Below are 27,936 nucleotides of genomic sequence, written 5' to 3'. Positions count from 1 at the left end.
TGAAAAAAAATTATTATCTGGCCCTTTAGAGAAAAAAATTTGCCAGCCCCTGGTCTAGATGGAAATACATGTTCATAACAAATACTTACAAAAAGGGAAATGATGTATAAATAAGAATGTTATGGGATGCGGGGTGCCTGGGTGGCTCAGTGAGTTAAAGCCTCTGCCTTGGACAGATTTGGGATCTGATCTAGTTTAGGAAAAGAGAAAGACCTTCCTAAAGAAGACAGTGTATAAAATGAGATCTGAATAATCAGTAGGAGTTTACCAGGCACAATGTTATCAGCAGAAGGAAGAGCCTGAAGAACTATGGGAAGCAGGGAGAGGGCACAGTGTTTGGTAGGCATGGACAGTAAAAGGGCAGGCATGGTCAAGGGTCATTTCTGGAGGATGGGAGGGAGTCCATCCACTCTGTCTATTGCTACTATATCAGTGCCTAGAATGATGTCTGATACAGAGTAGCTATCCAATAAGTATTTGATGAATGAATGACTGAGTGAATAGTCCATGGAGGTTATGCTGAGCTCATAAACCAAGTTTAGGATTTCAGCCTTGATCCTAACAAGGTAGCTACTGATGAGTTTGAGAAAAATCTGTAGCTTAAGAATGTGATCAGATATGTGTTTTCGAAGGGCCCTTGGAAGCTGGGTGAAGAAAAGATCTTTGGGAATACCCACATTCAATGATTCACAGTGATCTGTGGTCGGTCATCTGCTTGGTAATTTCGAAGTCTTTCCTATATCCACCCTGGAAGAAGATCTAATGAAGCAAACTTATTCTGGTGATCCTGAAATTTTGAATTTACAATCCCAAATCAAAAGGATTTGATTAAACTGTAACTATATGGAAATGAGCCAACAGCAGAGGTGTGCTTGGACACTAGGTGAGGTGTGCACTGTGGTATTTCTTTAACACGCCAGGCAGCCAGTGACTCATAGGTGAGTAACAACAAGGGTGGGGCTCTTGGAAGAGCACAAAATGTGGTTCTGGGAGTCATTTGGCTGAGCTCAGTGGACTGAACTTGGATTACAAACAATGGTTTTTCTCTTTGAATCAAACTGAATCTATTTTTTTCTTGCACCTCAGTGATGCTGAACTACATACTTGGGCCGCACCCAAAACTTCCTGTTCTGTGAAGCTAGGCCAAACAGTGCCTGACTTTCAGCAACATGAAGAAGCAGAAGGCCCTGCTACCTAAAAAGAGAGAAACTGCCAAGGATCTAGTTGCTGTTTCTTCTCTATGTGTTTCTTAGTATTTGGTCCATAGTTGTACATACCTATTCTTCTTGCTTTTCTCTTCTCTTTCTCTGACTGTCACTCTATAAAACCACACACATTTTATGCATGTCAAGAGCAGCTTAGGAACCTATAGCCTGGTTCATATTTTGCTTGCCTTCAAAGACAGAATGTGAGAATATGTGTGTGTGTGTGTGTGTGTGTGTGTGTGTGTGTGTTTGAGAGAGTGAGCATGCCCAACAGATGGGGGAAGGGCAAATGGGCAGGGACAGACAGAGAAGGAAAGAGAGAATAGTAAGCAGGATCCATGCCCAGCACAGAGCCCAACTCAGGGCCCGATCCCATGACCCTGTGATCATGATCAAGAGTCAGAGGCTTAACCGACTGAGCCACCCAGGTACCCCCAGAATGTGTCCTTAAAGAGATTAGTTGAACATTACTAGCATTTCCTCACTGAAATTTTTTGTTTCTGGGGAAGGGAGCACTATTTTATATTCCATGAAAACATTTTTTTCCTTGGAAAAATATATATACTGTCTCCAAAGAACCCATTCACCAAGAATGTGATACTGTAACAAATTATTTCTTTGCTTCCAAAAAATCCGATAATTTCCATGGTCATAGCTGTAATTATCTGGTTAATTTTTCTTATCATGAGACATATACTGTAGAAAAAAGTAACTTCTCCAAGAGCAAGGTTAATTTTGACTAGTTCTTATCTGTACTCCTACATTAACCAACTAAGCAGACTCAGGCATTTTTAGCCATCAGTTTCTGAGCCCTAAGTAATGAATGGGTGCAGGGTCTGAGTTGTCTGATTGTTGTAAAGATTAATTACACCTAACAACAACAACAAAAAACTCCTCTGTTCATGACCTGATTTTTTTTCAGGCTTTCTGTCATTTTCTCAGGCCACCATGCAAAGTACTTTTGTTTTCAGTCTGTAGGCACTTGAATCAGTGGTCTTGCTAAGAGCTTATCAGTGGTAGGGCACCTGGTTGGCTCAGTCAGTAGAACATGTGATTAATCTCGGGGTTCAGGAGTTCAAACCCAACTTTGGGCATAGAATTTATTTAAGAAGAAAAAGAAAAAAAAAAGAATTGACCAAGTGGCAAGCATGGCCCTTTAAAGAAAATGTCACCCCCTTTTGCATAACTGACAAACCAAATCCTGGGGTACATCAGTTGTAGGACTGTTCCTGGCATCCTAAATTATTTGCATGAGTTGGCAAAAAGTGTTCGTGCCAAAAGCTCCTCTGGGGTTTGTTTCGGTTCTATGATGTGAAAGACAGTGATATGTAGTGGTGCTAGAAACTGGCAGCGGACATGGGTGTGTCTTTCTCTGGATTGGCCATTTTGAGGTCTTGGGCAAGTGATGACACCTATTCAAGTCTCAGTTGCCTATTGAGAAATGTGTCAATAAGATCTAGAAAATGAGATAACGTGCTTCTCTGAGATTTGAGATCAGTTCTGCCATCATTGTTCAAGTGTTTGAGATGATCTGGAGCCTAGTTTCTTTAGGAATAATGATTAAGTAGGTGACTAAGAAACATGCTATATAGCAAGAACCCTGGAATTCCTACCGTGTCATCATCAACATCATTGCCTTGGGCAAACTCAGAAAAGGAACCAAGAACTGAACTGATTAGAAGCAAGTGTTCACGATAGTAAGTGTTTGAAAATGAGCTTGAGGTTGATAAAGGGCTCAAGAAAAGGTACTTTACATAGGCTATATAACATAACAATGGGAAGACAAAGACAAACAATTTTAAAAGAAAGATTTATAGGAAGTTGTGCTAGCGTTGCTGTGTGACTAGGAACAGGTAGGGTAGAAATTAACATTTTTCAAGGCTTTTAGAATCTCATGGATTTTTGTTTTTTTAATTTACTAAGACTGACCCCTAAAGCTGTTCTTCTGAGTAAGTTTAATACCAAAAATAGCTCTCTTCTTCTCGTGAATTATACCACTGAAGGAAAGATGCCTTGGTTATTTTCACTTCACACATGTTCTTGCTAGGAGCAGTTGATGGAGTTATGTGCTGAATAAGGGCTGGATTAATGTGTGCTGCAGTCAGTCCTTTGAGACCTCTTGGAACTTTAGAGTCAGAATGTCTGAGACTGTTGTTCAGCTCTGTCCCCATCATCCATGTGGCTTTGGCCTCATTCTTTTTCTTTTTTTTTTTTAATCTTTTTATTTTTTATAAACATATAATGTATTATTAGCCCCAGGGGTACAGGTCTGTGAATCACCAGGTTTACACACTTCACAGCACTCACCATAGCACATACCCTCTCCAATGTCCATAACCCCACCACCCTCTCCCTACCTCCCTCCCCTCAGCCACCCTCAATTTGTTTTGTGACATTAAGCCATCTCTTAAGGTTTGTCTCCCTGCCAATCCCATCCTATTTCATTTATTCTTTTCCTGCTCCCCAAGCCCCCCACATTGTATCTCCACTTCCTCATATCAGGGAGATCATATGATAGTTGTCTTTCTCTGATTGACTTACTTCACTAAGCACAATACTCTCTAGTTCCATCCACATCATCATAAATGGCAAGATTTCATTTCTTTTGATTGGCCTAATTATTTTTCTAAGCCCTGGCTTTTTCATCCATAAAATGGGCCAATAACAGTCATTCTATCTGTTGTATGAGTCCAGTAAGATCTTGATATAGGCTGATGGTACAGTTATAAGGATCTGGGTACTTGATGCTGAGAGTTGAAAGGGCAAAGAATTGTTAAGTTTTTTAAGAAATCATTGTCTTAATTTTGGGTTCCCCAGAAGCAGACCCTGAGGAAAAGACTCAAATGCGAGTTGCTTATCTAGAAAGTGACCCCAGGAAGCACTGGTAGAGAGGGAGAATGAGATAAGGAAGGGAAGGAAACTAGGGAAGAGTGTGCTGTCAAGTCATTTACTACTGTGGGCTACTGACCCTCCCTTCCAGATGGGGAAACTGAGGCACAAAGGGATTATGCCACTTGCTCAAGATCACAGAGCTACCAATGTGAAGCTGGAATTCAAGTCTACACAGAGCCAATGGTGACATTAGGAGTCAGATGATCATGGTTCCATACTTCCTAGCCATGTGAGTGACTGTCCGACCTTTTCAAACCTTGGATCCTTATGTGTGAAATTCGAAAACCCATGGCGAGGATAAACAATACTATTTCAAAAAGCATAAAATCATGTCGTTGCAATCATTCACTCTAATTAATATTGATTTTTCTGACATGCTGTTCTCAGATATGCAAAAAAAAAAAAAAAGCTTTCCACATGTGGTTTTTATTTTGGGAAATAGGAAAGGAGATGCTTTACTTCTTACATGAGACAAATGCAATTTTGAGATTTTAATTTCAAAAGGGAAAGCTAATGAATTTGAAAGAACAGATACCACTTTGAGTCTTTGGATATTGTGGTCCCTAGCTATTTGCTTTAACCCTATGTGGCTGGGGAGGGGGTCTTCACACTGGTGTCACCTTGGAGGTAATCAGTTAGCTTTGTTGACGTTCATTCCTCCATCTGTAAGAAGACAAATGATGGAGAGGAATTGTAAGGATTTCTAAACTGAAGTCTCTTTCCTCCAAATGGATTATACTAAGGCCAAAAAAGGAAAATGGCCCTCAATCCCTTTGGAATTCTATGTGTGCAACAGGGAAGTTTCTCTAGACAAACCTTCTGTTGAGCCTTCTTTTAACTCAGGAGATGCCAATTTACACATTACTCTCTTCTTTTTGAAGCCCACATCCATCTTGCTAGTTCAAATGGAAGAATGAACATAGAGGTCATATCATTTCCAGGCATGAATGGACTAGCGAGGGGACATATAGATCCAAGCTCAAGAGATAAGAATGCTTCTTTGAAATTCAAAGAAACATACAGAAATGCAAACTCATTAGCTTATGCATGTACAAGTAGTTTGAATATATACAGGCAGTACTATCCAGAATGAAAAAGAACCAGTTACACCTAACAGAATATCCAACATGAAGAACAAAGGTATTTTTCAGATTCCAAGTCTTTTGAGAGACAATCGACCTCCATAGGACCAGACAGAGGGGCACCAGAAGCAACTAGGTAACATCTATTAACATGACTTCATGGGCCTTGGATCAACAGTGTCCACCTTCTCAGAAGACACCCACCCCCAATTTTGTCCTTAAAAACCCTGACTTGTGCACCACTGGGGAGTTTGGAATTTTTGAGCGTTAGCTCCCTGTTCTCCTGGGTGACATCACCCAATAAATAGCCCATCTTCCTTCACAGCCAAAGCTCTGTGTCCATTTTTCTTGGCTTGCTGCACACTGGGCGGATGAACTCTCATTTGGTTTGGTTATTACATTGTGTCCAGAGATTGAACTCTCCAGTGTTAAGTGGAGAGCTTTATAAGATCTTTCCAGAGTCAAAACTATATTATGAAACTTTTCCTGATAAGAACATCAAAAGGCAATGTAGGTCAAAATTTACTGAGTGGTGGAATTCAGATTTGTGCATTTAATTATATGTAGATTTTACCTCAAAAGAAGGGGAAAGAAAAGAACTGTAGACAACTATTGAAACCACATGATATTCATGCAGAAAGATTTGGGGTGAAGTGTATTGATTCTACAACTTTTTTTGGAATGCATAAAACAGAAGGATTGATAAGTGGATAAGAGAATGGATAGATGGATAAATATGTAATAAAATAAAAATAGTTAAATGTTAATTGGAGAATCTAGGTGGTAGGTATATGAATATTTACTATAGAACTGCTTTAATTTTCATGTGATTTTGCAAATATTCACAATAAGACATTTGAGAAAAAGGCTTTTATTTTCTTCCTAGTGATAAAAACATAGAACTTGGGCCCAGTCCAGCACTACTAACTAGAATTTACTCTTAGGCAAATTTACTTAATTTTTATATGTTCAGTTGACTCATCTAAGAAATGGGATAGAGTAAGAGTACCAAACTCACATAGTTGTTATGAGGAACAGTGAGTTAGTAGTATTTGTAAGGTTCTTAGCATGTTGTGTGATGTAAACATTTGTTAAATGATATTTTAAAAATCATTTTATTTAGGGGACATTCATGGGAGAACAGATTGTACTGACTTTATTTGGACATTCAAACCTAAGAATGCAGAGTTTTATTAAAACCAGATGACAGGCTTATATACCCTGAGGTATGTGTCATTTTCTCTCTAATCCAGGTGTGTTTCATCTCCTACTAAGAAACAAGAATCATCAGGATGGGTCAGAGATATTTAATTTCTATTTTCATTTACTTCAAAAAGTTCCACTTGCTTAAAGCATGTTCTCTGACCCCATACCTAGAGTATATATAATATCTGGATAGCAGTATAAAAGCATGTAGCTACCTGGTCTTAAAAAATAATCTAGTGGTTTGGTAATTTTTAAAAAGAGGACAGTGAAGAGTGGCCATGTTATCCAACAAAGGTTAGGAGCCCTATAATTTAATCAGTAAGAGGTTTTACACTTTGAAATTTACAAAGAAACTTGTATATCGTATTAAGTATGGCTTTCCCCATATTTTAAAGAACGAGGCATATGGAAAGCAAATGGCAATTTAAATAGCAAACAAAATAAGCTAAAATGGAATTCTTACAAACAACAGATTAACACAAATAGGTGGTCTTTGTTCATTCTACAGATATTATTGAGCACCTACTATGTATAGGCTCTGGTCTAAGTGCTGTAAATAAGACAGAAATCCCTGCCCACATGGTGCTTATATTCTAGAGGATGAAGCAGGCAAGAGATTGGAAATCTGTGTGTGTGTGTGTGTGTGTGTACATAGTGTTAAGGACAAATGAAAACAATCAGGAAGGGAAAGGAAGGGGTGAGAAGGTTAGCAATTTTTGATAGGGTTGTTAGCTTACATCTCACAGAGACAGTAACATTTGAGTGACAACTTGAGAGCAGGAAGGGTGCAGGTATGAGGACATCTGGGAAGTATATACAGGAGAGGAAGTGTGAATGTCCCTAGATGAGAGGATGTGTACCGCCTGCTTGTTCTAGTGTTGCTGAAACAGATTAAGCACTGGGAAAAAAAGCAGGACATGAGTCAAAGAGGACAAATCCATGGGGCCTTATTAGATCATTGTAAGGATTTTGTTTTTGAGTAAAATGGGAGCGATGGAAGGATTTGGTCAGAAGAGTGACATCTCTGGATTCCATCTCTCTAACTGTTCTATTGAAAACAGTCTTTCTGGTGATGGTAGATGGGAAGGCAGAGATAAAAGCAGAATATGGTGGTTTTAAAATCTGTCTATGAATTCTTTGATATTCTTCCCATTAGGAAATTGGGGTGAGGGGAGGCCCCTTTCCCCCTTGAACCATGTGGGCTCGCTTGTCACTATCTCAAGCTATAGAGTAGGGTAGAAGTGAAGCTGACCTCTGAGGCTAGGTCACAAAAGGCCATGATATTTCTACTCTATTTGCTAGAAAACACTCTTAAAGACCTTCTTCTAGAGAGGCCACATTGGTAAACCCTACTTGTCTTTTCTTTCAGCCATTCCAACCTTGATGCCAGACATAGGAGTAAGGAAGCCATTTTGGAGACAGATCCTTCTGGCCCAGCTGTTCCAGATCTAGCCAACAGAGTCATCCCAGTTGAGGCCCCAGATATCATGGAACAGAACAGGAGTTGTCCCGATGTGTCTTTTCTGAATTCCTGACCATCAGGATCTATGAGCACAATAAAATGATTATTTTTTAATGCCACTTTGTGTTGGGATAGTTGGTTATGCCAGCAATAGGTACCTGGAACACAGAAAGAAGAGGTGAACCTCCTGTAACAATCCAGGTGAGAGGCAATGGTGGCTGAGACTGGGATGGCTGCTGTGTGAAGGTGAGAAATAGATTCTGGGTATACTGTGGAAGTAGGATCATGAATATGCTGACTGACTGAATGTCAAAGTAAGGCACAGAGCTAGGACTCAAAAAACCAGCTCTATGTGGTATTGAATATTGGTCTTCCTGCTATCCATTCCCCCTTACGTGATTTCCTGGGAAATCCTGAGGGTTGCTGGGGTGTGAAAAGCCACCAGAAAAGAAAATACCTTTTAACTTTGAGTTCAGTTTTACTCAAGGTTTTAAGTGGAGGATTTAAAAGTAGTTTTATAGTTAAAGAAATATGACTATATTGTAGAGTTTCAGAAGGCAAAATTCTAACATAAATTTTCCAGATAAATAAATAAATAAATAAATAACACATGTAGGGCTTGTCACCTGAATGGATTTGAGTTAAGTGTGTTTTTCTCCTGGTGAATCAACTTGTGAATCCCTTACCCTATCTTCTCTGCAGAGGTTGACATGCTGGTTTTTCTGGTTGGGTTGTGAGAGCAGATGGAGCCTAATTAGTAAAGGCACTCCAGAGCTGAGGTTCTTAACCTGGGGATCTGAGAAAATCAGGGTTGGCATGAATTCTCTACATGGAAAGCCCTGTGATTCATGGACACACTCATCTTTCCATAGGAAGTATCTATCACCTTCTCAAGATGATCCTTGACTTCTAAGAGGCTAAGCCCCACAAGGCAGAGAAAGAACAGTCAGGTATAACTTGTAGTTACGAGGATGATCATGACTTGCCCAAAGCCTTTTTTAAGGCAACTTTTGAAGGCCCAGTTATAGCATATATAGAGAACAGTAATAATGACCAGGCCTTATGATTGCATTATCTAATGCAAGGTTTGTATGTCACTTCCTATGAAGCTTGAAGATGAGATTTGACCAATAAAATGTCAGTTCTAGGACATTTCAACAAATGGGATCTAATATTTGGTCAGGGAAATCAAGTGTGTGTGGTTGGTCATACTTTTTCCTCAGACTTATACATCTTAGGATCAAATGTTAATAAAAAAAACTCAAGAAAATGAAGATGTGAGACTCAGCTATTGCTTTCTAAAAATATAAAGTCTAAGTTAAGAAGACCCAAATTCGCTGAACAATTTTCATATAAAATATTTCAATTAATGACCTTTTAGTTTCCCCATCCTATATGCTTATAGCTCAGAGGTTATAGATTTGTGGCTGGCAGTAATGTATCCTTGAAATCCACACTATTTGGATTTTTAAGGATTATATGCCAATACTTAAAAATCAGGGTAGTTTTCTCTCTGGCACCTCTTCCTACACCATTTGGATTTCCAGCTTCTTTTGAAAATCATAAGGTCTGTCACCCAATATAGTAAAACTCTTGAGGCTGCAATCTTCAGATTGGCAGTATGATGAATAAGGTAGATTGTGGAGAACAATTTTGAATACTTCTCAGAGCTATGCTTATAGTGTTGTTGTGGTTTTTTTTTTTTAATGGTTAGTCTAATTTAATTTGTTTCTAATTTGGTGGCAACAGCTCCTTCTCACATGAATTTATGGGTTGGTATACTTCAGAATTCCAGAAAAACTACATTAGTTCAGGTCCACTGAGACAAATGTGACAATACATAATAAAAGGATTAAGTGTATTTTGGGGTGCCTGGGTGGCTCAGGGGGTTAAAGCCTCTGCCTTCTGCTCAGGTCATGATCCCAAGGTCTTGGGATTGAGCCCCACATGGGGCTCTCTGCTCAGCAGGGAGCCTGCTTCCTCCTCTCTCTCTGCCTGCCTCTCTGCCTACTTGTGATCTCTGCGAAATAAATAAATAAATAAATAAATATATTAAAAAAAAAAGGTTAAGTGTATTTAAAAATAAATGTAGTTGATTTCTCACAAGTAATTAGGTTAATATCAATCTAACTTTAGCAGTACTTCCAAAGGGAAAGTTGTTCTAGGAAACTTTAACAAATAGATAAAATTAGTATTTAATTGGTTGATATTAAATATATTAATTAAAAACATGTATTCTTTCAATTAATAAAAACATCTGCACCTGAACACACACATACTTCTGAGTCAGCTCTTTCTTCATAGATAATGCAGTGAATTACAGCCTCCTCCGGTTGAATAATTACACATCAAATTTGATAGCGTTCAAATGATGGTGTTTTTGCACTGGTGATATTTGCGTTTCTCGTATTTGGTATTTGGATCTACCCACCAGACCCTCATCTTAAAGCATACCTGTCCTTATTTCAAAACACAAGCAAAACAAAAGTGTACAGCTTTGGGAAAGACATCTTTGCCACAGGTTAAATGCAAATGGATGGCCCAAACAAACTCTTCCCTCAAAATGCAAATGTTAGCACTAAAAATGGTTATTAAGTGAGATTGCAGAGGGATTTTTCTGGACATCTCAAAGAAAGAGAATATCCACCTGCTCCTTTATCTCCTGCAGTTTAACAAACCACTGCAACCGTTAAAACATCATTTGTTTGCCCAGGAGTCTATAATTTGAGCAGGGCTCAGTGGCGACAACACATCTCTACCACATGAAGTATCAATAGAAGCAGATAGACACCAGGGCTGGAGGACCTACTTCCAAGGTAACTTACTCACACAGTCTACACTGGTGCTGCATCTTAGCCAGGGGCACAGCAAGGACATGCTTGGGATTCTCTTTGGGACTGCTTGGGCTTTCTCCAAGCATAGTGGCTGGGTTCCAAGAGGGAGTGTTCTAAGAGGACTAGGTTCAAGCTACAAGGCTTCCGGACACTTAGTATCAGAAGTTCCAGATTATCCCCTCTGTCTCATGCTGTTGGCCAAATAAGTCATTAGGTCCAGCCCAGATTCAACAGGAGTGGAATAGATTCCATCTCTCAATGGGAATACCCCAAAGAATTTGCACACTATCCTCCATATATCACATCACATGTCCAAGATGTCACTATAACCGGGAAATCCTGTGCTAATTTAACTGCCTATTCAGGGTGGCCATGTCCCCTTAAAGAAGCTTCTAAAAACTGAATATCTCCAGAGCTACATCTGGGGCTCAGTCTGGGTCCATAGGACTTAGAGTTATGTGGGTCTATTTTCTTTAAGTTCAGAGTTATTTAAAGTGAAGAGTGGGGTGGGGGATGGCCAGTGCATCGATGTAGTTTGCCCACAAGTGGACTATGTTTCGTATTGAAAGCTCTGGTATGTAACAGTTTGGTGCTAAGCTAAATTTTCATTAAGAACAATAAAGAAAACAAAATAATCCACAATACCTTTAACCCACACCCTTGAAGCCTGCCCTTCAACGCTGAGTTTAGTTTGCCCCTTCCCTGTGGAAGATGGTATGAATCCTATTTCTTTTAATATATTGTGGTTAGAGAAGCAGTGTAGACTAAGGACCTTGGTTCTAGAATTAGACAAACCTAGTTTCCAAACCCAGAGTTGATACTTGTGAGCTGAGGACCATGGTTAACTTACTTAAACTTTCTGTTCCTTCTATCAGACCTCCATGATGAGTCTGATAGGACTGCCTGGGTTGCTCAGTAAGTTAAGCATATGACTTGGTCTCAGCTCAAGCCATGATTTCAGGGTCATGGGAGGGAGTCCTCCTGGGCTCCAAGCTCAGTGAGGAGTCTCCTTGCCCCCCCCCCCAATCCCACCTTTCCCATCCCTGTATGATTTCTCACTCACTCTCTCTCTCAAATAAATAAATAAATACATAAAATCACAAAATAAAATAAAGTAAAATAAAATAAAATAAAATGGGTCTGATAATAAGAGTGTCTACCTCAGAGAAATGTTGAAGATGATGAATTCAAAGCACTTAGAATGCCTCGCATTTAGAAAGACTCAATACATGTTGGAGATTATTATAGTTATTATTCTCTTGATTACCTCCCAAGGTTCTTACCTATAGGCCAACATGTATTAGGAGTGGGAGCATGATAATCTAAACTATTTGTGGTCACAATGAAAGCATAAATCTCTTTCTTTTCTTTGATAACTGAGGCAACTGAAATTATCTTCAGTTCTTAAAGTAAAGCTTTCTAGGCTTAGTTTTAATTGAAAGCAGATAATATCATGGGCAAAGTATTGGAGTAAAAAGAAATTGGCTAAGGGGTAAGATGTAGAGTTTATGTCCCAGTTTTCTTCTAGCTGTGTGACTTTGGGAACTTATTTATGTTATCAGAGCCTCAATTTTCTCATCTATACAAACATGGCTCATAATATACATTTGGCAGTATTGTTATGATAATTAAATGAGGCAAATTTTATAAAAGGACTTGGTAGGAAGCAATTACCAATAATGTTATTTATTGACCTTATTATTATAAGTGAAGTGATCAAAATAATTAGATTATACCAATTAAGTTTCAACTTGCCTTTTTTTTTTTTTTAAAGATTTTATTTGTTTATTTGACAGAGATAGAGATCACAAGTAGGCAGAGCAGCAGGCAGAGAGAAAGGGGTGAAAGCAGACTCCCCATTGAGCGGAGAGCCTGACACAGGGCTCAATCCCAGGATCCTGAGACCATGACCTGAGCTGAAGGCAGAGGCTTAACCCACTGAACCACCTCAACTTGCTTTTATATCATACAGACACAACATGAAATACAATCTTTTCTTTCCCTTCTAATGGAAAACTGATTCTAGTATATTTCTTTCCTTCCCTGTTCTCACTTCCCTGATCTTTTCCCATTTCTTACCTTTTGTATTTCCACCTGGACTTTCTTCATATCTTTCCCTATATTTTTTGCTTTGGTTTTGTACATTTTTTTGTATTGGTTTCTGAAAGTTTATATATATATGTATATATATAAAATATTTCATGATATGAATTGCAAACATTTTTCCTAGTCTGTAATTTACCTTCTGATTATTTTATGGTGTTATTTTTGTTTTCTTGCCATGCAGAAAGAAATATTTGATTTTTTAAAAGATTTTATTTATTTATTTGACATACAGAGATCACAAGTAGGCAGAAAGACAAGCAGAGAGAGAGGAGGAAGCAGGACCCCTGCCGAGTGTAGAGCCCTACATGGGGCTCGATCCCAGGACCCCGGTATCATGACCTAAGCCGAAGGAAGAGGTTTCAACCCACTGAGCCACCCAGATGCCCCAAGAAATATTTGATTTTTATGTTATCAAATTTTCAATGTTTTTTTTATGGCTCCTATTATAGTTTCTACATGCAACTATTATTAAAAATTTATATTTTAGCACTATTATGGATTAATTTTAACAATGAATATAATATTTATCTGTGTGTTCCATGTGCTACTATAAAACTACTCTAATTCTTACACTGCATAACATGGTTTATTAGTTGATAGTGCTGGTTCCCTCTCAATATAATTCTTTTTCATAAACTTGCTGTTTATTCTTGTTTGTTAATTTTTCCACCAATGACTTTTTAAAAGTCATTCCATCTGGCTCAAAAAAATGATGTTATTTCCTTTATTTGGCTCACATGAAATTTATGGATTAATTTAGGAAGAATTAACATAGTTTTTATCTTGAGTCTTCCTATCCATGAAGATTGTATGCCTTTACACTTATTCCAGTTTGCTTTTATGTCCCTCAGCAGCATTTAAATGCCGCTCTTCAAAACTGATTTTCTCTTCAAATTGATTTTTCACTTCTTACATTCATTCCCAAGTAAAACATGTTTCTGATGCTAACATAAATGGAGCTTTTATTTCAATTACTTTTTCCAATTGATTTTTATTCATTGTTCTTTATGTTTTTTCCCATACAGAGTTTTAGATTTTTATGTAGATAAAGTCCACCACATTTTTCTTTACAATTTCTACTTTTTCAGTTTCTTTAATAGTTTTTTTTTTTTTAAAGATTTTATTTATTTATTTGAGAGAGAGAGACAGTGAGAGAGAGCATGAGCGAGGAGAAGGTCAGAGAGCGAAGCAGACTCCCCATGGAGCTGGGAGCCCGATGTGGGACTCGATCCCGGGACTCCAGGATCACGCCCTGAGCCGAAGGCAGTCGTCCAACCAACTGAGCCAAAAAGGATAAAATCATGTTAATGATATTTAACTCTGACATACTGCTTTTGTTTTCTCCATTGCCAGCTACAGTAGTAGGAGGTTCTGTTTATGTTGCTTAATAGCATAATCTAGTCTTCCATAATGACTAGTCCAGTAGGCCAAAGATAATCCAAATGCATGTTCTAAAAGTCACCAGAGATAAAACCCACACAGCCTGAGAAAACCACATTTGATCATGTAAATTCTCTTCTCAAAACTCCCTCATTACAAATATACATGGTTATACACTTTTGTTGCTATCCAGATATCCTGGCACTCTAATGATTTCTTACTAAAAGCACTTATATCTCAGTTTGAGGGCTATCTCTGGTCCTATGTAGTCAGGCTATTATTGATGTTCCTGGGAGACTCCCTCAACTGATGAAGGACAGGTGTTAGTTACATATACCTCTTTTTCTTGTGACTTAGTCGGAATAACTTTGAGGCACATTCTACACTATTATAGAGTTGCCTGCCCCTGCCCCCACTAAATAAAAGAAAATCTGAGCCCTAGTTGTCAACAGTGGTAACCTGTTCATGAATGTATTGACTTCCTTTCTTCTGTGTCTCACTTCTCCATTCCCTTAATACTTGGGTTCACCTCCCAAATAAGTTTCTTGTCTCAAATCCTTATTTCTGAGTCTGTTTCTTGGGGGAATGTAAACTAAGGAAAAGGTATTTTATGAGCTTATCCCACCTACTTTTATAGGCTTATTACCTGCTTATCTCCATTAAACATCCAAAACTTAGTCCCATTTGCTCAACATCCAATGACCAAACACATCATGTCTTGATGTTTTGTATCTTTCTAAGAGTGTTTCCTTCTGTTTAAGATGCCTTTCCATGACCTGTGCCTGGTTACTCTGCCTTTAAAAGTCAGGCCAAGAATGACTTCTTGCCTTCCTATCCTGGGTCAGATGCCCCCTTCCTTCTGTGTATTTCCAAACATGGTTCATAGATCTCTGCTGTGATGGACTGTTTCCAAAGATGGTCACAATAGTTCCTCTGATCCCTCAAAATATTTTGTAATGTGACTTTGCAAGCTTGCTTCATTAAGAAGCAGAGCCCATTTCTCTTCCCCTTGCATCTTGTGACTAACTTTGACAACAGAATGAGGTAGAAGTGAGCCTAAGCCTTAAGAGGAGTGTGGTTTCCATTTTCACTCTCTTAGAAGCTAGCCTTCATTTAAAGAAGCTCGAGCTCCTCTATTATACTGAGAGACCACATGGTAAGGGTATCCCTGTGAAGGACATACAAGGTTCTCCAGGCAACAGCCAGCACCATGGTCTCAGTGGGTCCATACAGGATGCTCATTAAACATCATATGGAGCACAAACAGCCATCCCTACCAAGACTTGCCTGAATTCATAGCCCACAGAAATAATCAGCAACTATTTAAAACTATTGAATTTTGGGGGTATTGGAGTAGTTGTTATACAGTAATAAATAATTGCAACATCTATTATAGAACTTGTCTTAAATATTATTTATTTACTTATCTGCCACATTGATGAGCTACTATTAATAAAGATGGAATATTTTCACCTGAATGGCTATAGCATCTAATGTATGGGAATGCTTTAGAATGATGAACCCATGAAAAAATGGGACTCTTTAAGGAGATCTCAGAGAAACATTGTCACGTTGAGGATATGTTAAAGGAAATGAGAACCAAAACACAAACCTAGTAGAAAATGATTGTAGGAGACAAGAGTGGATGAGCATTCAGAGCAATTGCAAGGAATCTCCAAAACTTGTAGTTTATGAATTCTCTTTATAATTGGTGAGATTATTGACCACTGTCTCCATCAGTGTGCAGCTTAGACGACCCCCACAGACACGAATATTTGGTGTGGATGGAGGTGTAACAGGGGCCTGTCAGGTAGCTACCACTATGTGCAATTAAACTGTCAGTCATGATTCTCATTGTCCAGAAGTTTATATTGTAACAGAGAAACGGATGTACCAGGACATTGTAGGCTTCAGAAGGATATGAAAAAGTAAGGAGAACAGGGGCTCATATTCAATGGTTACAGAACTAGGAAGGATTTCCAAAAATCTGCCTATTCTTTCCCCTTCAGGGAACATTTATTGAGTACCAACTCAATGACCCTTTCTCTTATGCTGAAGCTTCACCAAATTGAGAGAAGTGTCTCAAATGTTCTGCACTCTGTCATGCCTCATAGCCTTTGCTTTTTCCCCCTTCCTTTCTGGAATGATTTATGACCTCTGTTCTCCTGCCCCTCACCTAGCAATGCTTACATTCATCTCTGGGGTTCTTCTCTCTTCTTTTCTTTATTTGGCCCCCAGGAATAAATGCCTTTTTTGCTTTGCCATTTCAAATGTCTCCAAATTCAGTCTGAATCCTCCCTGCTCTACAAAGCCATCATGGACCACCCGAACCTGGGGCTTCTCAGAATATAGTAGAGAGGGAACTGGCTTTGGAGCAATATGGATTTGGGTTCAAATCCTGGCTATGGGGCTTGTAACTCTGCACAGGTTCCTTAATCGCTTATGTTTTTTCATTTGTAAATTGGACATGATGCTACCACTTCACGGGGTTGGAATGAGAGCCCAGGAGATTGCTATGGAAAGTGTTTAGTTAAGTCCTCGTATGTGGCATCTCACTGATATAGGCCATTATTTTCCTTCTCTCTGAACTTCCGGTATTTAATAGCTGTACCACTCATTTGTCCTTAAATCATAGTTGCTTTTTGACAACTCTTGTCCTGTACCATCATTTAACTTAATGCATTTATTGCTCAATTTGCATATAAGCTTTTTCCTAATAGCTAAATAGTCCTATTTTGTACATCTTTATATGTCCCAAGGACAAGAGATTCTTAATAAATATTGGTGCATGAACAAATAAACGGTAGAATGAGCAACTACCTCTCAGGTCTGTCTATACTACATTTTGTAAAGTATAACATTCAGGGTCAAAAACTCAGTGAATTAGAATACTCTAATGTTGGGACATTTTTGTTTTCTAGGGAAGGAGTGATTAGGGAGAAGTTCAATAGTTTTCCTTGATCCTATATGATCAGGGTAACAAGGGGAAAATGCAGACCCCATCCCATGAAAATGTAACTTGGAAGCAATGCAGTATTTAGAACAAAGAAGACACTAGGACTACCTCCCCAGCTTCAAGCTTTCTTAATATGAACGTACAGCCAGGTCAGGATTAATGAGAGGAATTGAAAAAGCAATTATGTGAATAGAAATCCCCAGTTAATTTTATGGGTATTAAGTCAATCAATAGGAAATAACAAGTTTGAGTTAAGATATTAAGGGCCCTTTGGGGGCCTGGGTGGCTCAGTGAATTAAAGCCTCTGCCTTCTGCTCAGGTCATGGTCTCAGGGTCCTGGGATCGAGCCCTGCATCGGGCTCTCTGCTCAGCGGGGAGCCTGCTTCCTCCTCTCTCTCTCTCTGCCTGCCTCTCTGCCTACTTGTGATCTCTATCTGTCAAATAAATAAATAAAATATTAAAAAAAAAGATATTAAGGGCCCTTCCATCATTTATATGGATACGCTCATGAGCAGAGAGAATAAATCCTTTAGGACAAGAGTGTTCTGTTACTCACTGAGGCTCTATCTGTCAGAAGTCAGAGTAGGATGACATATTACAAGTGAACAAATAAAGGGATTTAATCAGTGATGAAAACTAAGAATCAGTGCATCCTCAGGTCATGTGGGGTTTAAAGAGAAAACAACACACAACAGGGTCAAGCTCCAAAAAACTCCAGAAAGGAACTAGAAGTTTTCCAGAGAGAAGGAGTCTGCTCCTTTGCTCAACTTGATATTGGGGTAGTGAGCTGGGCTCTCCCACAAGGGTGTGGAAACCAGGCTACACTGGGACAAAGAGAAGGAAGGTTCTAAGGAGAGAGTGATTAACAATGATTTGCATACTCTTTTTTTTGCCAAACAACCCTTTGTTCAGAGTCCCACAGGGTCCTGTGACACATAAAAGAAACAGAGGTATTGCTATATGATTGCAAAGAAGCAGGAAGAGAAAGCATGAGGGGATCTTGGGAGAAGCTGGTAGAAATCTTGGATTCTACTTCCTACAACCTTAAGCCTGGCAGAACGTGTCAGGAAGACCACAGGCCCAGGAGATCTGTAAGCCTTTATGAATTGCTCTTGCCAACTGTCAAGGGTCTGAAGGTTAAGATCTGTTGGTTGAAGGTCTCTAAAGCAAAATGTACTAAAACTAGTGACAATGATCATGTAGTCAAGATGACTACCTCCTCCTCAAGGGGGAAAACAGGCCCTTGTCTGTCTTCCTGCACCAAGATCTCAGCCGGGTTTATTCTTTCTGGAAAATATTTTTCAAGTCATAACTGAGGCTTTCAGTGGAAGCCAATTCCAACTTAGGAACACCTAAATATATCTGAAACAACAGGTTCTGGATGGCCCGTCAGAGGGAGCTCTGGAAGAGGCAACAGTAGTCCTCCTGTTTCCTTCTGCTCTGAGACAGGCTTTGATGTCCAAGGGTATTTTCTATCTTACAGGAGTACTTAGTAATGAATCTCGAGGATCTTGAGTTTCATCTTTACTTAGGAGTGGTTGTAACCATTGAGCTAAGTTTCAAGCCTCAGACACAAGAAGGTGGTTACAAAACCAAGATAAACTAAAGAGACAGAGGAACAGCTTTGAAGGCCTTTCTGCCCAAACGAGAGGCCTCAGGGTCAGACTGGATGAGAGGGTGAGCCGTGTGTGGCCGGTGTTTCCAGCATGTCAGGGGATAGGAGCATCTTGGGTGGTTAGCCCTCTGAATCAACACTCACAGACAGAGGGTGGATATTATTAGGATTGCCCTCTGGGGAAGTTAGGGGTTGAATGTTTTCTCTTCACATTGTGGTAGGTTTCAGATACTCTTCTGGGTCAGTGGACACGTCCAAGTCTAGGGTAATGCCTATTGTTAAGAGGGGAACACATTTTGGGAGCCCTCCGCCCCAAGCTCCAGAGTGCCCCTCCCCACCCACCTTTTTGAACTGGAAGCACAAATTCAATTCACTGAGTGCTGGGCCAGCCCCCAGCCAGCAATGCCTGTCCTGTGATCTTAGATCAATCTGACCTTCTTCCTGGGTGGGTGCTGGCTCCTCGGAGACGGATGTGTAATGCAGGACTGCATGGGTTCCCTGCCCAGCTGTGCATTTCCCAAGAGTGAAGCCACCTGTTTGGCTATGCTAATTTGCTCCTGAAGCAGGTGAGCTCACCTGTGCTGCTTTAGCAGAGGGCATTACATGAGAAGGAGGGCACTGCCTTTTCACAGGTGCCTTGTACACCCGGGCTCCCTCTTTGAATACACTGACAACATTTCTGAAGTTTCTCCTCCTCCCCGGCACATCCCCATCCAACATTCTGTCAGCGCCAAGAGCCAAGAAAGACAAAAAAGTATCAAATGGGAAAACAATGAAAAGCCTGTTTAGTTCCTGTGTGCAGCGTGAACAATAAGCCACCCTTTCTGAAGTGTCTCAGAAAGGAATGCCTGTGATGTCCTTTCAAAGAAGGGCTCTGGCCCCAAATCAAGCTGTAAGCTATGACAATACTCCACTAAACAGGGCAAAGAATTCGCCTTTCAGCCAGAGAGGCATTTCTCCTGCACTGGGGGAAAATGCCGCCCACACCACACCACCTCAGCACATTTACTATCCCTGCTCTTTTCCTTCCCAAGCCCGAGGAGGGTAGCCTGCTGTGATCGTTTGATGCACGGAAATGCAGGAGACCAGTCTGAACAGTCAGCACTTTGCCCCCCAAAACGCTCACAACAAATTAGAAGTCGAGTAGGTATGTTCCTATTGGGGGGAGTTTAAGGCTCTCGGGTCTGTGTACAGAGACATGCTCCCCCTTCATCCACGGCTCAAGTTTTTCGTAGCCAAGCATTTGAAATTAGCTGAAGTGTCAAAACACATAAAACACTTCAGAGGAAGGACTTTCAGTGTGGCAGCTCCAAACAGCTTTGGAGAGAAGGAGGGAGAGAGGTCCAAGTCATTCAGACTACAGGGAGTTCTCGTCTCTTACCTGGGCTTCTTTTACTATCCCATTCTTCGCGCAGTTTCCACTGGCTGAGCCGTCGCTCTGTTTCCCGTGATTGTGCAGATTCCCGTTGCAAATAGCACCACCTCCAGGATTAGCCATTTGTGCAAAATGCTAGAATCCAGCAGGTTTCCTTCCAGAGGTTCTTGGCAAGCTTTGGTGTGGAAGTTGGAGAGGGGATGGGAGGAAGCACTTTGGGCTGAGCCCCTGAAGGAATCCTACCGATCAGGCTTTCCAGGAGAGCCGCAGCCTATCTTTGGGGCAGATCTTTGAAAGGAAAAACAAGTGGTTACCTTTATACTCCTCAGCTCAGAATGCAACCTTCAGGGCAACAGACCCGCTCCTGAAACTACAAAGGAGATTGCCCATGCTGGCTCCTTGGGGGGCAAGAGGAAATCAGGAGACTGCAAAACCCCAGTGGCAAATTGCAAGGAGGCGGGCTGGGAGGTGGAGCATCTTTTAAAGACACACACACACACACACACACACACACACACAGAGCACAGTCAAGGTCTCCTACATGTAGTCAGTTCTGAATTTAAGTCTACCCTCTCCCTCTCCCTTCTGTATCTAATTACAACTACTGGCTGTAAACTGCTCTTTTTTTTTTTTTTTTCCCCTGTGAAAAAAACACTTCACAGTGGCTGCCAGGACTGCCCAGAGGAAGAGGAGAAGGAGAAGTTACTGCTTCAAGGGCACAGAGTTTCAGATGGTTCCGTGGGTCACGGTGATGGCTGCACAACCATGGGACCATATACTTCACGCCACTGAACTGTACACTGAAAAGTGGTTAAGATGGGAAATTTTGTGTCATGTGGATTTTACCATCATCCAAAAATGGCCAAAAAAAAAAAAAAAAAAAAAAAGTAATACTATTGAGAACCCACCCGATGTTAAAACCAGGGATATAACGAGAGGTATTCACTCATCAAGGATTCCAGGAGCGCACAAATCTGGGAGACAGAAAGTTCAGTTTCTTTTTTTTTTTTTTTTTTGTAAATTTTATTTATTTATTTGACAGAGAGAGATCACAAGTAGGTAGAGAGGCAGGCAGAGAGAGAGGAAGGGAAGCAGGCTCCCTGCTGAGCAGAGAGCCCGATGCGGGACTCGATCCCAGGACCCTGAGATCACGACCCGAGCCGAAGGCAGCGGCCCAACCCACTGAGCCACCCAGGCGCCCCGAAAGTTCAGTTTCTTGAGAAGGCTGCATTATCACGTGACTTTGGGAGCCCATTTACTCTCCTTTGGCCTCCGTTTCTTCAGCTAAGAAGGGAAAAAACATTTCTGGTGGGCTAACTTCCAGTGGGATAGCAAGGAAAGATATGTGTGGCTTGGGTTTGTTCCTGACACAGGTGTTGTGAGGCAGGTGGCGACTGCCATGTCCCAGTCCTGAACACCTGTGGTTTACTCATTAACTCTTACTCTCTCAGTGCATTAGGCATCTGCGTTCTATCACCATCAGATGGCACTGTGCTTTTTGGACAGGGTCAGTCATTTACAGCCTGTTCCGTCCTCCCAAGCCCACCCTTACAGTTCCCCTGAATGAGACTTTTTAACATCAGGCACAGGGGAATAAAAACCCCAGCCATATATTGGGCCAATGGACAAAAACAGAGACACACACATCAGCAAAAAACAAGAACAGAAAAATAGAGATGGCCCCTGTAGTCAGAGCCTCATTTCTTGGTTCTCAGCTCTCCTGGATAGGGTTTGTTTTCCCTCCAGAAAGATGTGGCTTATGGCGCAGGTGATGATAAAGCCTTTTCTAACCATGATTTGCATAGGAGGGTGGCCATCTTTTCTGCCCCAGGGAGAGCAAAAGGAATAAGATAAGGTCTTGGGCTAAATGATGGGATGGGGCTAATCCCAAGTGTGCCCACCCCTTGGTGTCTCAAACTCAGAATTTTTATTACATTTTTCCAATTTTGTCATCAGAGCAGAACTAGCTTTTTACTGGTCTCTCTCTTCCATGGTTGTTATGCTGAGAGTCGGAGGCTAAATCTGTGTTGGATATTTCCTTCTAGACTTATGCAAAATGTCAGAGGGGCGCCTGGGTGGCTCAGTTGTTAAGTATCTGCCTTCAGCTAAGGTCATGATCCCGGGATCCTGGGATTGAGTTCTACCTTGGGCTCCCTGCACAACAGAAAGCCTGATTCTCCCTCTCCCACACTCCCTGCTGTGTTCCTTCTTTCTCTGTGTCTTTCCCTGTCAAATAAATAAATAAAATCTTAAAAAAAGAAAAAGAAAATGTAGGAGGCACACTGATAACTGCTGGCCCGACTGCCCCAGCTTACTTAGGAAGACAAGTTGAAGACACAGTGTTATTTTGACTCAGCTCTAATGATCCATACAAGATTGTTTTTGGAAAAAAGATTTCGAGATAACTAAATTCTGAACATTAGGTATTTCTATCTCACCTTCTTTTCTTTTCTTCTCCTTTCTCCTTCCCTTTTGTGTTTCAAATTTCCACTTTTTCCTTTTTTCCTACCCTTCTGTCTCCTCCTCCTCCTTCTCTTTTTATTTTTCTTTATTTTCCTCTTACAAGGGGACAAAACTGTATGTAAAGAAAACATTTTAAAACAAACTGAAATCTGCATCATTTTGTTTCCCCTCATCCCAATTACCAACATTAAGTAATCATTCATCAACCTTCGGGAAATACCTACTACATGTTCTTACCCTTGAAACTTTTCTACTTTACTTGCTGTGTTGGGATATGTGAATTGTTATATGCACAAAATCATCTCAACATACCAACCATTTAACATCAGGTACTATGCATACGTGTAATCATGGTGACTCATTGTTTCTCCAGTCAAAAGAAGTGTGGCGATCTCTTTGAGTTGAGTTGTAGCTTTGATTTTAAGGACATTGATTGCTATGGTCTGAATCTTTGTGTCCCCCTAAATTTACAGGCTGAAATTATGATCACCAAGGTGATGGTATTAGAAAGTGAGGCAGTTGGGAGGTGATTAGTTCCTGTTGGGGGACTCCTTGTAAATGAGATTAGAGCTCCCTTGCCTCTTCAGCCAGGTGAGGTGACAGTGAAAAGATAACCATTTAAGAAGTAGGCTCAACTCCATCAGAAAGGATGAATACCCAACTTTTGTATCAACATGGACAGGACTGGAAGAGATTATGCTGAGTGAAATAAGTCAAGCAGAGAGAGTCAATTATCATATGGTTTCACTTATTTGTGGAGCATAACAAATAACATGGAGGACATAGGGAGATGGAGAGGAGAAGGGAGTTGAGGGAAATTGGAGGTGGGGGGAGATGAACCATGAGAGACTATGGACCTTGAAATGTGCTGGATATTATGGAGGGCACATAATGCATGGAACACTGGGTGTGGTGCATAAACAATGAATTCTGTTATGCTGAAAAGAAATTAAAAAAAAAAAAGAAGAAGAAGTAGGCTCAAATCTTCCAGTTCCTTGATCTTGGACTTCTAGCCTCCAGAACCATCAGAAATAAATTTCTGTTGGTTATCGCTACCCACTATAGGGTATGTTGTTATAGCAGCTTGAACATACTAAGACATCAAGCAACACTTAAACACCAACTAAATATTGGGTACGATTTGATGTCTCTGAATAATGAAACACACTTCAGATTAACCAATAAACTTAATAAATATTCAAATAATTGCGATGTATTAGGTATTCACTAAGCTTTTTCCCTACAACAATGAACAGGACAAGCATAGACTCCACCCCCCAAAACCAAGAGTTAGAAGCACCTTCATATCTTCTACTTAAGATACCCCATTAGTGAAAGTAAAAAGAAACCTGTCCATTCGTGTATTAAAGGCAAAGATGAAATTAGTTAACCATGGCCTTCTGGTGTTCTCTGAAGGGAATTTTTGGCCCAGATGCCTGCTTATAGAAGTAGGCAAGAAAGAGATGTTCAGAGGCTTGATAATATGTTCCAAAAACATTGGCAGAAAAGGGAGGAAATGAAAAAAATAAATGGTCAGAATTTTAGTGTCTAGAAATCTATTCATTCCCTGTGACTTGATCTTTACTTATGTATTGGAGTGTGACGCTGATGTGAAAATCAAAGTTGCCACAAGTTAAGTGACTTTCCAAAGACACAGGGCCATGGGGCAGAAGCAGGGGTGAGAGCTCAAGCTAGAATCTCTGGGTCCGGAGCAAGTCCCTTTTCTGCATATCATGGTAGCTCTCCTTCAGACAACCATCGACCACTACAAAGAGAAATAACAGGTGTTATGGTTTAGGACATTTTATTGAATTAGCAAAATAAGAAATAAATTTTTATTTTGCCTCCTGATCCCTGAAAGTCTTATGTCTATTAAATAAATGCAAACATCAAACAATACCTCCATTCCTCCTGGGATTGGATAGTCTGGGATTCCTCTACAGAGAAATATTTAAATTCCCAAAAGAATTCAGTCTCGAAAATTTTCAGTGTCGAAATAATTCAGATCAAAAGGGTTTCTTATCAATAGTTTGTAAACACTATAACATCAGAAGGTCAGATACCAATGCTACAGATGTCAGGTGTCAGATTTTTTTTTTTTTTCTTTCGAAACATTGGCCACAAGAATGGCAATTTGAAGTTAGAAAAAACCCTGTTACTGATGACTCTTACCCAAAGTCAGCAGCAGTGAAGTGATTTTGTTTTTCTTCATTTATAATCATCCTCCGGGAGTGGTGTGCCTGAGTCTTTGGGGAAGCAGTTACCTTCAGAATGCCCTCAGCAAAGCCTATGGATGTCTGGACTCTTCAGCTGTTGAATGGCATCTGTTAAAAGAAAACTCCAAACTTATTACGCAAAGTGGAGTAAATCAGAAAGAGAAACACAAATATCATATCATATCACTTGTATGTGGAACCCCCCAAATAAAACAAAAGAATATACAAAAAGCAGAAATAACCCTATTAATACAGAAAACAATCCAGTGGTTGCCAGAGGGGAGGGGTGTTGGGGAAAGGGAAAAATGGGTGAAAGGGAGTGGGAGGTACAGGCTTCCCTGAATAAGTCATGGGGATGAAAGGCACAGCATAGAGAACATAGTTAACGGTATTATAACAGCATTATGTGGTGACAGCTGTAGCTACACTTGTGGGGAGAATAGCATAATATATAAAGCTGTTGAACCTCTATGTTGCATACCTGAAACTAATGTAGCATTGTAGTGTTAACGTTGTGTGTCAACCTCACTTCAACAACCATCTCCTCCCTGCCCCTCCTCCCCCAGATTTTCAGGGTTGAGACTCTGAAAACACAAAATTAGGTACTTCTCAGAAGTACTCCAGAGCCTCTCCTATAACCCAGCTGTTCCAGATGTTTGGGGATGAACTCCTCATGAAACCTACCTAGTTTTGTTCATCAGAAAATTTTATTTTTGTCACTAGAGTCTCTTAGTTCCTTTAAGGAATTCTTAGCACAAAGCAATGATGATTTACTTAAGTGGGTTTTAAACTAATATTTGGCATATTAAATTACAAAGTGAAAACCTAGTTAAGTTCAATCTATAAATCTTTTTTCCTTCAATCTACAAATCTCGTTATGACTTTTGTATGAAATAAGAAAACTGTGCTAATGATTATGAGTTCACTATTTGACTGATACGTGTTGAGTAGGCTAAATTCTCCTGAAACTAACAGTGCCATTTATAAACTGAGTTATTGCACTGCTTTAAAATATGTAAAATTTAATTAAATCCTTATAAAATTTGAAACATAACAACACTTGTAATTTATGTTCTTTTAAGAACTTCAAAAGGCTACTGGAGAAACTTCTAGCCTTAATAAGCAAAACCTTGCAAAGTAAAAAAATGGCTTATATAACTCTTTTTAAAAATTTATTATTAATAGTTTATTTATTATGAACCAGTCATGGTAGTATGTGCTTTATAAATATTACCTCTAATTTATTTTTTTATTTTAAATTCTTAAATTTACTTTTTTAACTTCTTTTCAGTGTACCACAATTCATTGTTTATGTACCACACCCAATGCTCCATGCAATACGTGCCCTCCATAATACCCACCACCAGGCTCACCCAACTCCTACCCCCTACCCCTCCCAAACCCTCAAATTGTTTTTCAGAGTCCATAGTCTCTCATGGTTCATCTCCCCCTCCCATTTCCCCCAACTCCCTTCTCCTCTCCATCTCCCCATGTCCTCTGTGTTATTTCTTATGCTCCACAAATAGGGGAAACCATATGATAATTGACTCCCTCTGCTTGACTTATTTTACTCAGCATAATCTCTTCCAGTCCCCTCCATGTTGATATAAAAGTTGGGTGTTCATCCTTTCTGATGGAGGCATCATACTCCATAGTGTGTATAGACCACATCTTCCTTATCCATTTGCCCGTTGAAGGGCATCTTGGTTTTTTCCACACTTTGGCGACTGTGACCATTGCTGCTATGAACATTGGGGTACAGATGACCCTTCTTTTCACTATATCTGTATCTTTGGAGTAAATAGCCAGTAGTGCAATTGGAGGGTCATAGGGAAGCTCTATTTTTAATTTCTTGAGGAATCTCCACACTGTTTTCCAAAGTGGCTGTATATAACTTTAATAAATTTAAATATGCTGAGGGAAAATCCAAGTTCTCCTTGATATTCCAATGCTGTCTATGAATTAGTGTTCTATTAGTTGTCTCAACTTAAACTTACAAAACTGCTATGTGAAAGCACCTTAAATATTACATATTTTTTTAATGTCATTCACAAACATACATTATTCCTAAATTTAATAAGCAAACATTAATACTATGAATTTGATTTTCTTTATTACCTCCTTATTAATTTCAACATTCCCAGGATTCAAAATACAATTATCCAACTTTAAGGAATAGGTGTACTCTACTAGTGAGGTTGAGGTTCCTAACAGTTTAACTAGATTGAATAGAAACCAAATGTGGGTCATAATCTGGATTTAAAAAATTATGTCTCTGAGATAAGTTTATTTTAATTACATTTGCTTCTTTATTCTGCAAGTAGAATATTATAAACAAATTACTGGAGACTTGAATTCTCAAATTCTGTTGACTTAAATTCTTGATAAAGCTTTACTTTGTTATCTCTTTAATGGTTGAAATGGATAATTAGATGTCAGATGACTCTGACACAGTCCTGCTCTTGAAGAACTGTGGGCAAGAGGGACACACGGAGAGCTCTAAACTAATGTGAGAGGAGAATCGAGAACTTGGAAGCACAGGTGAGGGAACAAACAATTTTGCCTGCTGTGGAAAACCACACATCAGAAGCAGGATTTGAACCTGACCTTGGTACGTGAATAGGCGAGTTATCAGCAGACAAGATGGGGAAAGAATGTTTCAGGCAGAGAGAGTAGTGTGAAAGCATTAATGTGAGGCTTGAGTGGGAAAATATGTGACAAAAGAGTCACGTAACAGTGAGGAGAGACAGATCAACTTCTTCAAGTGAGGAGGTAAATCTGAAGTCTTTTCCCAATGGTGGGAGGGATATGTAGAGCTAGAGGGGTGTGTGGAAAGGATGTAGACAGGTGGTTGTAGGAAACTTCCCAGCCCTGTTGATTGACCCTGGCCTCCAAGTGGGTGGCAGGAAATGCAGCCATTTTAGTGGGATCCAAGCAAGACTGGAAAGTGATCTTGAGGGTGAGGTAGACTACTCAAGGCTGCCAGGAAATCACAGAGCTGTCAGTGGATACATGGAAGGATAGGGAGGGATACCTGCTGTGTCTTAGTGACACTGGTCAGCACTGAACAGCCTAGTAGTGTGGTGAATTGTGCCACAGACCACCCAGGACACCATCTGGGGTGGTGCCATGACTCACTGTTGC

The 27,936-nt window shown here is 40.0% G+C and overlaps 1 protein-coding gene across 1 annotated transcript in view; it reads right to left on the bottom strand.

Moving 5' to 3' along the window:
* The window catches only part of SPTLC3 (serine palmitoyltransferase long chain base subunit 3), a 144,747-nt gene extending 123,904 nt beyond the window's left edge, over positions 1-20,843 (bottom strand). Inside the window, exon 1 of the mRNA XM_044263458.1 lies at positions 20,120-20,843. Coding sequence (XP_044119393.1) covers positions 20,120-20,236 — 117 coding nt within the window. The 5' untranslated portion in view covers positions 20,237-20,843. The remainder of the gene's footprint in view (positions 1-20,119) is intronic.
* Between the last annotated feature and the right edge of the window lie 7,093 nt (positions 20,844-27,936).

Source organism: Neovison vison, chromosome 8 (assembly GCF_020171115.1).
Source record: "Neovison vison isolate M4711 chromosome 8, ASM_NN_V1, whole genome shotgun sequence".
NCBI classification, from domain to species: Eukaryota; Metazoa; Chordata; class Mammalia; order Carnivora; family Mustelidae; genus Neogale; species Neogale vison.
Note: the sequence above shows the minus strand (reverse complement) of the source record. Positions and strands in the feature narration are given on the sequence as shown.